This window comes from Podarcis liolepis, assembly GCF_965112155.1.
Source record: "Podarcis liolepis genome assembly, chromosome: 1".
NCBI classification, from domain to species: Eukaryota; Metazoa; Chordata; class Lepidosauria; order Squamata; family Lacertidae; genus Podarcis; species Podarcis liolepis.
The window spans coordinates 22,488,165-22,503,656 of record NC_139554.1 but is presented as its reverse complement, the minus strand read 5'-3'; the positions used below and the strand labels follow the sequence as shown (position 1 = coordinate 22,503,656).

The 15,492-nt window shown below is 43.2% G+C and overlaps 2 protein-coding genes across 3 annotated transcripts in view; both read left to right on the top strand.

Moving 5' to 3' along the window:
* LOC310706715 (endogenous retrovirus group 3 member 1 Env polyprotein-like) overlaps positions 1–15,492 on the top strand; it is an 874,531-nt gene that overhangs the window by 107,137 nt on the left and 751,902 nt on the right. The window lies entirely within an intron of this gene.
* The window catches only part of GOLGA5 (golgin A5), a 41,475-nt gene that overhangs the window by 22,958 nt on the left and 3,025 nt on the right, over positions 1–15,492 (top strand). For both annotated transcript variants that reach the window (XM_083501939.1, XM_083501940.1), the window contains exons 7-12: positions 5,374–5,544; positions 7,208–7,336; positions 10,342–10,440; positions 10,883–11,108; positions 12,980–13,085; positions 14,378–14,441. In XM_083501939.1, the coding sequence (XP_083358065.1) occupies positions 5,374–5,544; positions 7,208–7,336; positions 10,342–10,440; positions 10,883–11,108; positions 12,980–13,085; positions 14,378–14,441 (795 nt within the window). The remainder of the gene's footprint in view (positions 1–5,373; positions 5,545–7,207; positions 7,337–10,341; positions 10,441–10,882; positions 11,109–12,979; positions 13,086–14,377; positions 14,442–15,492) is intronic.

Here is a 15,492-nt window from a genome sequence, read left to right as displayed (position 1 = left end):
GAAGGAACACCACTCAGACCAATAGTCAGCTCCATAGGCTCACCTCTACAAAATCTCGCTAAATTTCTCGCTAAGCAACTTCAGCCCTATGCAGAATCCATCTCTTCACACGTTACAAACTCCTTCCAGTTCATAGAAACAATAAAGAAGCAAAACCTACATCCCGATGACCTACTTGTGAGCTTCGATGTTGTATCTCTCTTCACACAAGTGCCCATTAATGAAGCCTTGACAGCCATTCAAAACAAATACAATCCCCCCGAATACATCCTGGACCTGACCAACCACTGCCTAACCAACACGTACTTCATCCACAATGGACAAAGATACAAACAGATAGAAGGAGCACCTATGGGATCACCCCTCTCACCGGTCATCGCAAATCTGTACATGGAACACTTTGAAACCAATGCTTTAGACAAGTCAGAACACAAACCCAAACTTTGGCTCAGATATGTTGACGACACCTTTGTAATTTGGCCACACGGGAAAGAAAAACTAGATAGCTTCCTCACACATCTCAACAGCCTACACCCCAAAATACAATTCACTATGGAAATAGAAGCCAACAACCAGCTTCCCTTCCTTGACGTCCTAATCTACAAAAAACCTGATGGCTCCCTAGGACACACTATCTACCGGAAAAAAACACACACCAACCGCTACTTACATGCTCAATCACACCACCACCCTGCACAAATAAACTCCGTAGCCAAGACCCTCATCTCCAGAACCAAACGCCTGGCTGACAAAGACCACTTGACAACTGAGTTACAGAATCTCTCAAATGTGTTAATCGCCAATGGATACCAGCAAAACAGGGTTAAGAAGCTAATCCAAAAAGAAACACCCCCCAAAAACCAAGACACGGAAGAAAACAATGGCATGGCCCTCCTTCCTTATATCAAGGGCACTACAGATAAAATTAGCAAAATCCTCCATAAACACAATATCAAAACAGCCTTTTGCACCAACCAAAAAATAGCCAATATCCTCAGAAACCCCAAAGATAAAATCCAGTTGGAAAACCAAGGGGTCTATGAAATACCCTGCAAAGTCTGCCCAGCCACGTACATTGGACAAACAAACAGACGAATAAATGCACGTATCGCAGAACACAAGAATGCCGTCAAAAAAGAAGAAAAATCTTCCTCTCTTTTCCAACACATGAAAGAAACAGGACACGAAATTAATTTTGCAGATTCCAAATTGCTCTTTAACATGGAACATCACCACAAGAGAATAATCATGGAAGCCATCGAGATAGAGAAACACCCTCACAACATGAACAAGCGTGACGACACGTCCCGCCTGCCAGACATCTGGAAATTAGCCCTCCCCACAAAAACCGACACCAGATCCAGAGGCACACAGAACGCCACCACCAATCAACCACACCAGACCCAAACCCAGACCCTCTCCACAGATAAATTACAGACACCATCCAGTAACCAAACCATAGTGGCACCTCCGGATGCTGCACCCCCCTGCAATCCCTACACAGATCTGGCTGGCACAGGGCACAAAACCACAGCTCGCCCCTATACACGAAGCCAAGCCAAAGCACAACTAAGTGCAGTACAGCCATCTTCCCAGAAAAACTCTTCACAAATTCAAGAGGTCAAGACACGAAGGCTTTAGCAACTAATCCACACCTAATGACCCACCTAAGTGGTACTCAGAATATCACTCAAGAAATCACTCAAGATATCCCTCAAGTAATTAAGGAACAAAAGAAGAAAAGAACACTAGCCTGGGAACTTCCCCTCTGCCCAGAACTTTTGAGGCAATACACCACACCCCTCTACAGTATTTATAGGAACTCAAACACTGAGATCCCGCTCTGTTCCAGTAACAAGAAGCCGAAAGCACCAGCCTGAAGATGACGAGTGAGACCTCGTCGAAACGTCGCCTAGACACCCCAACTTTTACACGGGAAGACACCCGAGGACACCAAAACCTGCATTCCTGTACCCGTGAAAATCTACGAAAACAAATATCTCACCTCTACGGGGAGGAAACCTTCCAGCTGACAAGAACCTACGAGAAACTAGAAATCCGAAGAGCCACCATCTTATGTGATCTCTTGTTCCTACGCAACTGCCGAGACAACAACTTAATTCCCACATGCTTCCAACTTAAATTCCACTCTAAAACCCCAGCTACCGAAAGGATCCTGAAACGAACTGAACTATCCCTAATCAGAAACGAACTACATAAGAAAAGATACCTACTAAACCAAACCAACAAAGATCTGCTCACTCTTCACCTCAAACTCTGTAACAAAATCCACCCTGCACTCTGGGACAAATGCAAACAACTAGCCGTCTGGAGAGCTGAAACTGAGACCTCACATAAGACAGACACACACACCAACAAACTCCACAAACTAGAGAGACGCCAGAAGCCCAGCCACCCTCCACAACAACCCATGAAACAAACAGTACATAACATATCAGACAGGATCCTCACCTCAACTGAAACCAAAGTACTCTCCAAAGGTTTCAACTTTGCAGTTACCCCGAGACGCATCCCCACGGAAAACATCATATGCGGAGTCGAAGCTAGCCTAACCAAAATCAACCCAGATGAAGCCAATAAAATCAGACTTGAAGTCACCAACATCCTCTGCTCCAGCAAACCACCCAGAAGCAATTTACACAAAGAAGAACAGAAAGCACTCACCAACCTGAGGAAAGACAACAACATAATCATTCTCCCAGCAGACAAAGGTAATGCCACTGTTGTGATGAACACATCGGACTACCAAGCAAAACTATCAAATCTACTCCAAGACCCTACCTACCAACCTATAAAAACAGATCCCACCACCTATCTGGAAAAAACCACCAAATCCAAAATAAAAGCATCTCCTATCAGTGAAGAAATCCAGCTAAGAATCATCCCCAGAGAAAAATCATCCAGATGCCCCAAACTCTACGGCCTCCCCAAGATACACAAAGAAGGAACACCACTCAGACCAATAGTCAGCTCCATAGGCTCACCTCTACAAAATCTCGCTAAATTTCTCGCTAAGCAACTTCAGCCCTATGCAGAATCCATCTCTTCACACGTTACAAACTCCTTCCAGTTCATAGAAACAATAAAGAAGCAAAACCTACATCCCGATGACCTACTTGTGAGCTTCGATGTTGTATCTCTCTTCACACAAGTGCCCATTAATGAAGCCTTGACAGCCATTCAAAACAAATACAATCCCCCCGAATACATCCTGGACCTGACCAACCACTGCCTAACCAACACGTACTTCATCCACAATGGACAAAGATACAAACAGATAGAAGGAGCACCTATGGGATCACCCCTCTCACCGGTCATCGCAAATCTGTACATGGAACACTTTGAAACCAATGCTTTAGACAAGTCAGAACACAAACCCAAACTTTGGCTCAGATATGTTGACGACACCTTTGTAATTTGGCCACACGGGAAAGAAAAACTAGATAGCTTCCTCACACATCTCAACAGCCTACACCCCAAAATACAATTCACTATGGAAATAGAAGCCAACAACCAGCTTCCCTTCCTTGACGTCCTAATCTACAAAAAACCTGATGGCTCCCTAGGACACACTATCTACCGGAAAAAAACACACACCAACCGCTACTTACATGCTCAATCACACCACCACCCTGCACAAATAAACTCCGTAGCCAAGACCCTCATCTCCAGAACCAAACGCCTGGCTGACAAAGACCACTTGACAACTGAGTTACAGAATCTCTCAAATGTGTTAATCGCCAATGGATACCAGCAAAACAGGGTTAAGAAGCTAATCCAAAAAGAAACACCCCCCAAAAACCAAGACACGGAAGAAAACAATGGCATGGCCCTCCTTCCTTATATCAAGGGCACTACAGATAAAATTAGCAAAATCCTCCATAAACACAATATCAAAACAGCCTTTTGCACCAACCAAAAAATAGCCAATATCCTCAGAAACCCCAAAGATAAAATCCAGTTGGAAAACCAAGGGGTCTATGAAATACCCTGCAAAGTCTGCCCAGCCACGTACATTGGACAAACAAACAGACGAATAAATGCACGTATCGCAGAACACAAGAATGCCGTCAAAAAAGAAGAAAAATCTTCCTCTCTTTTCCAACACATGAAAGAAACAGGACACGAAATTAATTTTGCAGATTCCAAATTGCTCTTTAACATGGAACATCACCACAAGAGAATAATCATGGAAGCCATCGAGATAGAGAAACACCCTCACAACATGAACAAGCGTGACGACACGTCCCGCCTGCCAGACATCTGGAAATTAGCCCTCCCCACAAAAACCGACACCAGATCCAGAGGCACACAGAACGCCACCACCAATCAACCACACCAGACCCAAACCCAGACCCTCTCCACAGATAAATTACAGACACCATCCAGTAACCAAACCATAGTGGCACCTCCGGATGCTGCACCCCCCTGCAATCCCTACACAGATCTGGCTGGCACAGGGCACAAAACCACAGCTCGCCCCTATACACGAAGCCAAGCCAAAGCACAACTAAGTGCAGTACAGCCATCTTCCCAGAAAAACTCTTCACAAATTCAAGAGGTCAAGACACGAAGGCTTTAGCAACTAATCCACACCTAATGACCCACCTAAGTGGTACTCAGAATATCACTCAAGAAATCACTCAAGATATCCCTCAAGTAATTAAGGAACAAAAGAAGAAAAGAACACTAGCCTGGGAACTTCCCCTCTGCCCAGAACTTTTGAGGCAATACACCACACCCCTCTACAGTATTTATAGGAACTCAAACACTGAGATCCCGCTCTGTTCCAGTAACAAGAAGCCGAAAGCACCAGCCTGAAGATGACGAGTGAGACCTCGTCGAAACGTCGCCTAGACACCCCAACTTTTACACGGGAAGACACCCGAGGACACCAAAACCTGCATATATATATATATATATATATATATATATATATATAATCTATTTAAACCATACCAATAATTACAATAAAACTAGCATGGCAGCACCCCTTTCATCGAAAGCAGTTGTTTTGCAGCTATGGGGTTGGTTGGCAGGAACACATAACTAGTTACAGAGTTAGTATCCCTCCAAGTAACAGCTGCTGAGGAGGAACCACAGGGAGCTGCCATCACCTTCAAGTCCTGCTGTTGCCAGATTAAAATTGAGCCCTTTTGGGGTAGTAAATGTAAGGTATTATTTTTTAATGTGTGTGCAATCAAGCATAGACTCTGGTGATTACTTTGCAATTTCATTAACATTACTTCTATATGTTAGGTTGTTTTATGCATGGCTGTAATGTTCATTTTTGTAAAAGAATAAAAATTAAGCAGCTCATATAAATAAGTAAAATTATGTCTTAAATCTCAGTCAAAAGAGAAGTTGATAAACAGCCTGAAAGAAGGGTCTGGCATTGAAGGTCTGGATAGCCAAACCACAAGCATCATGGAGTTGGAGGAACTAAGGCATGAGAATGATATGCAAAGGGAGGAATTGCAAAAACTGCGGGGGCAGATACAGCAACTGAGGACAGAACTGCAGGTATTGTAACATCCATAGCTGCTGCTGCTGCTTCTTGCCCTCTTGCTTACTACATAAAATATCTCAAACCAATTTACATTTTTTGAAAAAGAGGTTAAAACAAACACTGAAAAGAATAAAATGTTGGCATTTATCAGAAGTGCTCATCCTGCGGTAAAGGACAAAACCCTACCTCACCTACTAAAAAATGGAACACCACTACAGGCTAGCATGTTGTCATACTATTTGATCCCAGTTAAGAACCAAATGCCTGGGGAAGGTCTTAACATATTTTCCTGTTGCCTAAAAGTTGGTAGTGTTGGTGCCAGGCGCACTTTTCTGTAGATAGCTAGGGTGGCATCAAGGAACAGACCTGTTCTGCTTTGCACGAGGTCAGAAATGCAGGGTCCAGGTTGGTTAATGTGGCACAAGAATCATAAGCAGAGGAAACTGCCTTGCACCAAATCTTGGCCGTTAGTCTGTCTAGTTTAGTATTGTTTACACTGAGTGCCAGTGGCTCTCCAGGGATTTGGGCAGGCCTCTTTGCCAACACTGGTCTAAAGATGCTGGAAGTTTAATTTTTTTTATTGACTGAATAGGGCTTGGGGAAGAGAAAGAGAACTGCCGTGGGGCTCCATTGAGAGGAAAGGCAGGATATAAATTTAATTTAACAACAATGAGAATGGCTGGGGTGTTGCTTTTGAAGCAGGATGTGCCCGATTCACATCTTCTCTCAGCCTTAAAGCTTGCAAAATGACGCATGAGCCAAGCCCCCTCAGTCTAACTTTACTCGCAAGGTGGTTATGTGAGGGTAAAATAGGATAAGCATACAAGGAAGGAAAGTGTTACTACACAAATGTGAGAAATAAAATTCATCTGCACTGCCCCAGTGCTACCTTCTTGCTCATTAAATTAAACCAACCCTATCTTTGGCCCAATGCTTCAAGGTGGCTGCACCCATTGGCTACAGGTGCTTCTATTTGAGATCTTGCGGGGAGGCAAGGCAGGATGCATAGAGAAAGCGAGCGTGAGAGAATGAGTGTGTGTGTGTGTGTTCATCTGCCACCTTTCCCTAGGATACAGGACTAAGCGCCTCCAGCTACTGGCAGGGAGATTTGAAGGATTGGCCACCATAGATTAAAAGATAGAAGTTCAGACTACACAGAGCAGTAGAGCTGGAAGAGACTTCAAATGACATCTGGTCCACTCCACTGTCGGTGAAGGAAATCCATTACAGTATTGCAGCACTCTGATTAGCGGCTATCTAGCTTCTGCTTAATCTCTTAGGCAAGAAGTTGGCCTTTTCAGTACTCTAGTGAAGCACCACCAGCACATCACTCAGGAGACTGCATGTGCAGTTAGCCACACTTCTCCACAGTCTCTGGAGTTGCTCCCAGTGGGACTGCCTTGGCACACAAGCCAATTGCTGAGGAGGAAAAGTGTTGTGTGTTGCAAGGACCACCCTGCAGTTATCACACGCAACCAGTCATGGCTGGTGAGGTGATGCTAGTGGGGCACCATCGCGCTCCCAGTTTCCCAGCACAGGGAGTTGCTGGTGCTTACTAAGAGGGGTCTTGTGAGAAGCTTGGCTCAGTGTGCTATGAAGATAGGGCCACTTGCTCCTGCTTGTAAGAGTTGCCATTTATGAACTTGCATACATAAGTAACTTTTCCTTATAATGCAGGATATGGAAACCCAGCAGATAAACGAAGCCGAGTCCACAAGAGAACAGATTCAAGAGTTGCAGGATCAAGTTGCAACACAAAAAGCATCCAGGCAAGAAGTGGAAGCTGAACTAGAGAGACAAAAACAGGTAAGTGTTGGAGAGAGGTTATCGTTTCGCCATACTTAAATATTTCCTGCCACCCAGAACTTGGAAAAACTATTTTGGCTGGTGAACTGCATGTCTGTCTTTGGGAATTAAAGAAGGTGTGATTAACAGGTGCTTATTGAGCCTACTGAATGAGGTCTATGGAGCAGGACAGGATTATAAATTTTTATTAAACAGATTATTTTTTTTATTAAACAGACTTTTAAAATTAAAAATCTTCCAGAATTGCAAGGATTTGAGCCTCTCAAATGTAGGTGGTCTTTAAGCTCCCTGTGCCCATAAAGACCCCGGCTACTAAACCAAAATCTAGACAAGACGAAGAAGTGCTGTTGGTTTGGGTTAGGTTCTTGGAATCTCGGAGTAAGTGTTCAGCCATTTTGGATGGGGCTGCATTCTCCCCTCAAAATCAAATTAAACCACCAGGGAGTGTTCCTAGATCCAGTCTTCCTTCCGGAAGGTCATGGAGGTTGTTGGCTGTGAGTGCCCTTTCCTTGAGAAGCCACAATCTGACCAGAGTCATTCATGTCCAGGTCACTTCCACTTTGGATTACTGCAATGTGCTGCCTTTGAAGACTGTTTGGAGTTTCCGTTTCTTTTGCACATATGAAAGTGTAAATTTCGCACATTTGCACTAGTTGCCTGTTCACTTCCTGGCTCAGAGTGTTCGGTTTGATCTTTAAAAGCCCTAATCTTGGTAGAAATCCAACTGCTTCTGTAAAGAGCCAGCGCAGTAGATAAATACAGTTGTGAATGCTACTAAATGATACACTGCAATGGTCTTGCAGGCAGGGACATGGAGTGCTTACCACCACAGCTATGGTGTTCATACATTAATGGAAATCATGGTGTGCTTTTGCACATAATTTTGATGTTATGAACCCTTGACGAGGTCAATGAAGAGCCCTCAAAAAAAGTTGTAATCTAACCTGATTCGAAAGGTCCTGTCAATGCTCACTTGGAAACAGATCGGTTTCCCTGTATCTCATGAATCTTTCTCGTTTGTTTTTTGTTTTCATCATGTGTATTGTGAGATGAAGACAAAGTCACGGGGAGTGAAAAAGGTTTAATTTGCTTTACCTGGTTGGAACTCTCCATCTTGCAGGATTACTTGTCCTTCCAGAAATTCCATATTAACTAGAGAGTGGCAGGCTGAACTAATGAAAAGGCAAAAGATCTACGTTTGCTCTCGGAAGGCAGCTGCATAATGTTTATTATTATAGTATTATGAAGCCATATGGTGTGCCCTGTTGCAGTTTGATGGACAGTCCGTTTTTAGCCTGTGCTTTGGCTCTGAGGTGGAAACTCTTAAATGTACCCTGGCTCATCCATTTGAATTGGCTTGTTTTAGCACATGAGTATTGGGTGTAATTTGCTTCAGCCTTCTTGCTTGTTATTTCTCAGCAACTTGGGTTAAATAGTTTGAAAATGAGGATGGAATCTGACAACAGTGTAGCCCTGCTTTATAGTCATTAAAGAGCACTTACTACTGTACATGTCAGGTAGGTAGGTGCCATCGCTCTTGTCCTTTTGGCATCTGTTGAAGACTTTCCTGCTTCAGAATAGAGATCTTTCCCAATCCGTATTGGATTTGAGAATGATGTTTAATGCATTTTAATGGCTTTTGTTCATTTGTATGTGCAAACAAATTTGAATTAGGTTTTTATATAAGTAGTGACTTTTAATTGTATGTATATATGCATATGTTCATAAATGAAATAATAATCGCAGTAATGAACAGCCCTTGATCCACTTACCACATGTGACCGGAGAGGCACTTCTTGCTTAAGTAATGCCTTTCTAGCCTGCAGAAGAAGTCTGGAATATGTAGTGGAAACTCCCTCGTAATCAGGCATGGGGAACTGTGGTCCTTCAGATATTGTTGGAACTGTAGCTCCCATCAGTCCCACCCCAGCCATGTTAATTGCATGCAAGGGGGAATGCCAGTTCACTGTTCCATAATAGATGTCCTCTCTGCTGAGCTGGTTGCTCAGCCGTCCAGTCCTTGTGAAGTGACAAGCCTTTCAAATAGACTGGAAAGGGTCATCTGCCTTTTTGGGACAAAGGGAACACTTTGGAAATCTAAGAAAGTGTTGTGAGCACCACCAAATTCTTATTTCACAGGAGAAAAACTGGAGGTGCTCAGAATCCCTCTCCTAAACAGGCAAAACTCCTATACACACGACCTCCCAAGGTGCAGATGGCCACTAAACTCCCACTCTCTACCTGACAGAGTGCTGTAGTGCACTTTTGGAACCATACAGAATATATTTGGGGCAGTATTAGTATTCCAAGAGGCAGCCCCACATTTGATGTACTGGGTAGCCTGGGGTGGCCCCTGCCAGTTTGGTGGAGGGGGCTTCTGTCCATACTCTAAGGGCCAACAATACCAAAACACTTCTCCACAATCCCCATCCTTAAAACCCATCATTATGGATCTCCCAGGCCCATTTCATTCAAGGTCTTCATCCTGTGTCATACTTGTGCTATTTCACAGTGCCCCGAGTTGTAGTTTCCAAGAAGAGGCATGTTCTGAAAAGGGCCCCGATCAAGTTCCCCTCATTTGTTTCCATATTATTGGCTTGGGAGTCTGTAGGTGTCTCTGTCACCATGCAGAACTCACATCAGATGAAGCCAGTGTGCAAAGAATGCCAAGAAATGAGGCAGAGGAACAACATCTAGATGTGAAACGTCAGCTTTTCACCACTAAAGAAACAAAGCGTGTTGGAGCTGTTCCCCCCTTGTACCATTCTTGTGTGATCAGCCATTCATCTATATGGCTGGCACTGCATTCCATTGTCCGTAATTTTATTCAGCCTCGGATAGCCTTAACATGCTTTTTCTCAACTCTTGACGTACCCTTTCAGCTGTGGATGTGGAAACAGCAATCCATTGGTAAAAAGCAAAGGGGCCTGGTAGTGGTATAAGGAAGCAGCTTTTGCTTAACCATCCCATTTTAACCATCATTGCTGGATACATTTCTTTTCCAGGAGCTACGTTACACTGAAGAAGAACTGTACCGGACAAAGAATACTCTGCAGAGTCGGATATCGGACAGAGAAGAGGAAATTCAGAAGCTGAGAAACCAGGTAACTTGAGTAGACTTTAATTCTTTTCATAAGAAGGGGAGAAACATGGAAGCCCCTTGACCTCCTTGGAGGAAAGGTGCGATGTCAATGTAGCACAACAGAATTATTAGCCAACGTACTGCTGGTAGATGCTGGAAGAAACCAAAAGCTTCCTGTGAAAGCACATAAATGCTTTGGATGTGGGGGATGCTGGCATCACAGTGGGACTGCTCCAGATTTTGGGTTGGTATTGGGGTTTTTTGTTTTTTAAATCATTTATATTAAATACTGGCATCCTTGTACCTGACATTGCTTGGGACTTCAAGTTGTGCAGTGAGCGATACTGCTCTGTATCCTTGCTTGTGTTCAGGAAGAGCCAAACAGGGAAATTGATTTAATTCATGCCACTCTTATGTGATCGTCAAGATGTTTTCATCTCCTCTATCCCTTTTCCTCTACCCAGCTGACAAACAAAACACTAGGTAGCAGCAGTCAATCGGAATTGGAGAATCGGCTTCATCAGTTGACGGAGACACTAATTCAGAAACAGACCATGTTGGAGAATCTGAGCACAGAAAAGAACTCCTTAGTCTACCAGCTGGAGCGATTGGAGCAGCAGCTGAAGACTGCCCAAGGTCCTTCAACAAATGGCCCCTCCATTAATATGGTGGGAATTGACGGCGGCGAAGGTAAGAATGGAGGCATGTTGACGACTAACAACCATGTTCACTAAGGATGTGTGCATTGTAAATAAATTCATGTTAGTACATGGATAGACTGGGAAAACACCTGGAAGCTAAGCAGGTTGTGTTGCTTTCCCCCCTCCAGTTAGAATCCAGTGGAACCCACACCAAATGTTGCAGTGGATCTACTCTGAGTATGAGTTGGTCATGTACAGCAGTTTTAGGAGAAGCAAGTCAATGACTGTGTAGGGCTTTTCACTGAACTATTGTGAAACATTTGATTACAACCAGTTTACATATTGAAAGTTTAACCTGCCCTTTTGTAGAGGTTAGTGGGCTACAGGAAGACACATGGAGGTGTTTTAATTCCTTTTCAAGCAATTTTGTTGCCAATATACCAGAACTTTTCTGCAGCGTATTCAAAATAAAACCTTCCCTGTGTTTGAAATGTTTAAGCTTGGAAGGAAGTCCTTCTTTAACTTTGATTATTTCTTTTCATTATTCTGTCTTGTATATTTTTGCTCAGTCTTTTGAGAAATGATAAATATTCTAACCCCCCCCCCTCCTATTTAGTTGTGGTCAGGTGCTTAATGATAGTAAAACTACCCAATGCAGTCATTAGCTTGCTTCTCTTAAAATTGCTTTTCACTTTAAAATCAAAGTTTATTTTGATTTGATTTTCTTGTCTTAAAAAAATATATCTTCAAAATAATTATGCATGGTTAGGGGCTATCTTTAGCCCCCTCCCCCTTTGAACCTACTAGAAATTATAAAAGGTTTTGTGGGACTGGAAGTGTGAGCCAGTCAATTGAGTGTAATTAATCAGTGACTTCATCAATGACATATAAAAATGTGGATTTCAATTACAATTGTCCCCAGTAAGAAATTTCATTACTCGTTACATTCTAATGTTCTTAATGCAATCAGTAAACTCAACAGGACATTCCATCTTATCAAAAGTTATTTTAGCAAGGGAAGTCTTTCATCTAGTAGGAGAATTTTCAGAATAAAAAGTATTCCAGCACCCTTCTAAGGCAGTAGCAGCCCACTCCCAACTCAACAGATTTAATCCCATCGTCTGGACTAGGGTACCACAGTCCAGGACTTGGAAACAAACAAGGTGTCTGGTGCCAGAGTTAAAAAACAACAACTGGTTTAGTAAAAGGCTACAGATGACTTGAGCAAGTTGGCTCTGCTCAGCTTTCAAAGTACTTTCAAAATGCAGTGCAGCGCAGTTGTAAGCCAGTTTACTCTGAAATAAGATGCACTGTTTCCATTGAGGCTTACTTCTGAATAACTGCATCTTTATGATGGCAGCCTTAATTCATCATTTGGCTGCAATCAAGATAGCTAAAACTCCTTAGTCAGTTTACAGTCCAGCTTTTTTGTTTCAACGCCCCTGCAGAAGAGTTGGCCCTGTGTTGTATACTTTCTTCCCCTTCTTAATACATTTAAGTCGTAGCATTTCCCCCAAAATGAATCTCATTTATCTGTGTACACGAGCTTAAGATGTGCTCCTTCTGCTATCCCAATTGTGTGTACACATATCCTGGGATTTTTATTCCATTGCAGGGCACTCGGTGTGACTTTCAAAATAGGAGCTTGCTGTTGAAGTCAAGTAGCATCTAAGCTGGGTCTTTCAAGTGTTGTGTTTGGGTGGTATCCCAATAGGTTCTACTTAAGAGTAGAATCATTGAAATGAGGGGACCTAACTTAGTCATGTTGGTTAATGTCAGTGGGCCTGCTCTTGAGTAGGACTATAGTCCTTTTCACTTTTTGCCACAGTAATGTCAAGCCATATGTGGATTTTCAGTATTACCGACTGGTTGATGAATTCTTTTTTCTGCTACTAATTTTTTAAATTGTTTTTAATCTAGGTGCACGCATGCGAAATGTTCCTGTCCTTTTTAGTGATCTTGATGTTAATGCAGCAGGAATGTATGGCAGAGTCCGCAAGGCTGCCAGCAGTATAGATCAGTTTAGGTGAGGAATTGAAGCCATTGTGATTTTCTGCCTTTTCCTCCCCACCCCACCCGTCTACTTACAGTATCGGCTAGTAATATAAACATAATTCTGAAAAACCAGCAAGGTGAACGAAGGTCCTGAATCTGGTACATGCTCATTTTAGAAGTAAAGAGCCCTCCTTGTTCTCTCATACACGCCCACTGATCTGCATTCTTCTGCCATCACTGCTCTGGTGGGGCAGGAATCATTCTCATTGTCCCATTTCTCCATACTCTTTGAAACCTCAAAAGGTATTCCGTGTTAATCTTTAAAAGTTACAGATGTAAGCAAACGAAAGTCGTCTCTGTAAACGAACAAGAACCTATAGATCAACCACCTTCTTATAGGGATTTCAGAATCTATCCCCATCTGTGTGGACATCTTTGTTCTGTTATGTCTCATTTGATGGCTTAGAGCTGGGTTGAGGAACTCCCGCCCAAAGGGTGGATATGAACCACAGCCAAATTTTATCCAGGAAGTTTTCTCCTGCCCATCAACTATTTAACAGGGAGCATTTGGGATGGAAAGGGTTTGATGTTTTGCGAAGTGTGCCATTACAGATCTTTCTTCTGTAAGAATTTAAGTTACAAGAAGGTCAAAGAAGAGGGGGAGATGTCTTAGCAGAGAGGTAGACCTTCGTTCTTTGTAAACACACAAAATGCGTCCATGCATTTTACTATTGCATGCAAGGAATTTCCAGGATGCAGTTTTATTTAGAAGTTTGAAGCTCTGATTAGCTCTAAGGACTTGCTGTTCTGCTGTGAATTGATGCTTTCAGCTTCTTTTGTTAGGATTCTGGAGTTACTTTTGCCTCTTGTGCAATCAGGAAAGATAAACTGCTGGAGAATGTGGCTTTTTTTTTTTTTTACAAATTTTTAATGGAGAAAATTGAAAGTGACACTTGAGATTAGTTACCAAGAGTTAAATGTATGTCCATTGCATGTTATTTTGTGTGGGCCTTACCCCACCTACTACTGGAATACAACCCCCCCCCCCCCCCCAAGCCTCACCTCTGGATACTGCAACCTATTCTCTTGACTGTGGCAGAATGCTTCTTTTCAAGCCTAATTTCAGCAGGGCATGGGAACCTACCAGGAACATGTCCGGAGTGAGTGCCCATAGGCTCCGTGTTGCCAGCCCCTGTCTTACCAGGTGGTTGTTGTTGTTTTAAAAATTAACCACTGCTCCAGAAATGATTTAAACAGTAGTTCATGGCTGCAAGCTAATAACCATATATTATTCCCTAATGTTGATATTGCATTTGGTTGCAGCATTCGACTTGGAATCTTTCTACGACGGTATCCGATTGCAAGGGTATTTGTAATCATTTATATGGTGAGTCTGTTTAGCCTACTTTGGAAGCACAGCAGTTTTATTCCTTCTTACATAAATAATCTTCATTTGACAGGCATTGAGTGGCATGCACAAGAAAAATGGGATGTAATTAACGTTGGCAGTTGAGCATGCTCTGTAAGTAGGTTATGCAAGCTGCATCTTGGAATCATGAAGCGCAATAGATGCTGGCTGTTGCCTTTTTTAAAAAAGGTCTTGTTCTTCAGTGCAGTTTTACAGTTGGGTCTTAACTCCTAGTAATAATAGTTTGCTCCCTTGAAGTAGCAATGTGCCGTTTCTGGCATTAGTAGTTGCTTTGTTTGACTTAACACTTGCTTTTGGCAGAGCAGCATTTTCAGAGTGGAAGCCCTGTGGTGGCACAAGAAGCTAGGAACTGTCAAAGGTTGAAACAGCCACATGGCAGTCCTGAAGATAAGCTTTCATGGGAAGATCACTTGGGTTGAAGGCCTGGGACTGCCTTAAGAGAGGAAACTGAACATCTTGTTCCGTACCCTCACCCTAAGACCATCACAGCAAACAGGCTGCAGGCTGGTGCCTGCTTGTTCCAGGAAGCTCAGGAGAATGACCACGTTATGGTCACAACCCTGGAGCTGTCTTGCCATAGTTGTGCCTCTCTTTGTACCCTATCACTGTTTAGACCAGGGGTCTGCAACCCACGGCTCCGGAGCCGCATGTGGCTCTTTTACACCTTTGCCGCGGCTCCGGGGCAGATACTAGCGAGGGGAGGAGGCGCATTGTGCGCCCCGAGACTCCCCACTGTGGCGGGCGCTGTACTGGCTGTGACGTCGCATGGGGGCGGTGCGTGCGTTAGTCACGCACCGTCCTGACGTCACCTTCCCGCCCGCTGTCAGATCGTGGCTCCGGAAATATATTTGTTTTAAATGTCGCAATGGTTTTGCGGCTCCCAGTTATTTTTTCCTTCGGAAATGGGTCCAAGTGGCTCTTTTTGTCTTAAAGGTTGCAGACCCCTGGTTTAGACCTACAACAAACTTTATTTTTTTAAAGAAGATTTTAATAATAAAAATTATACTTT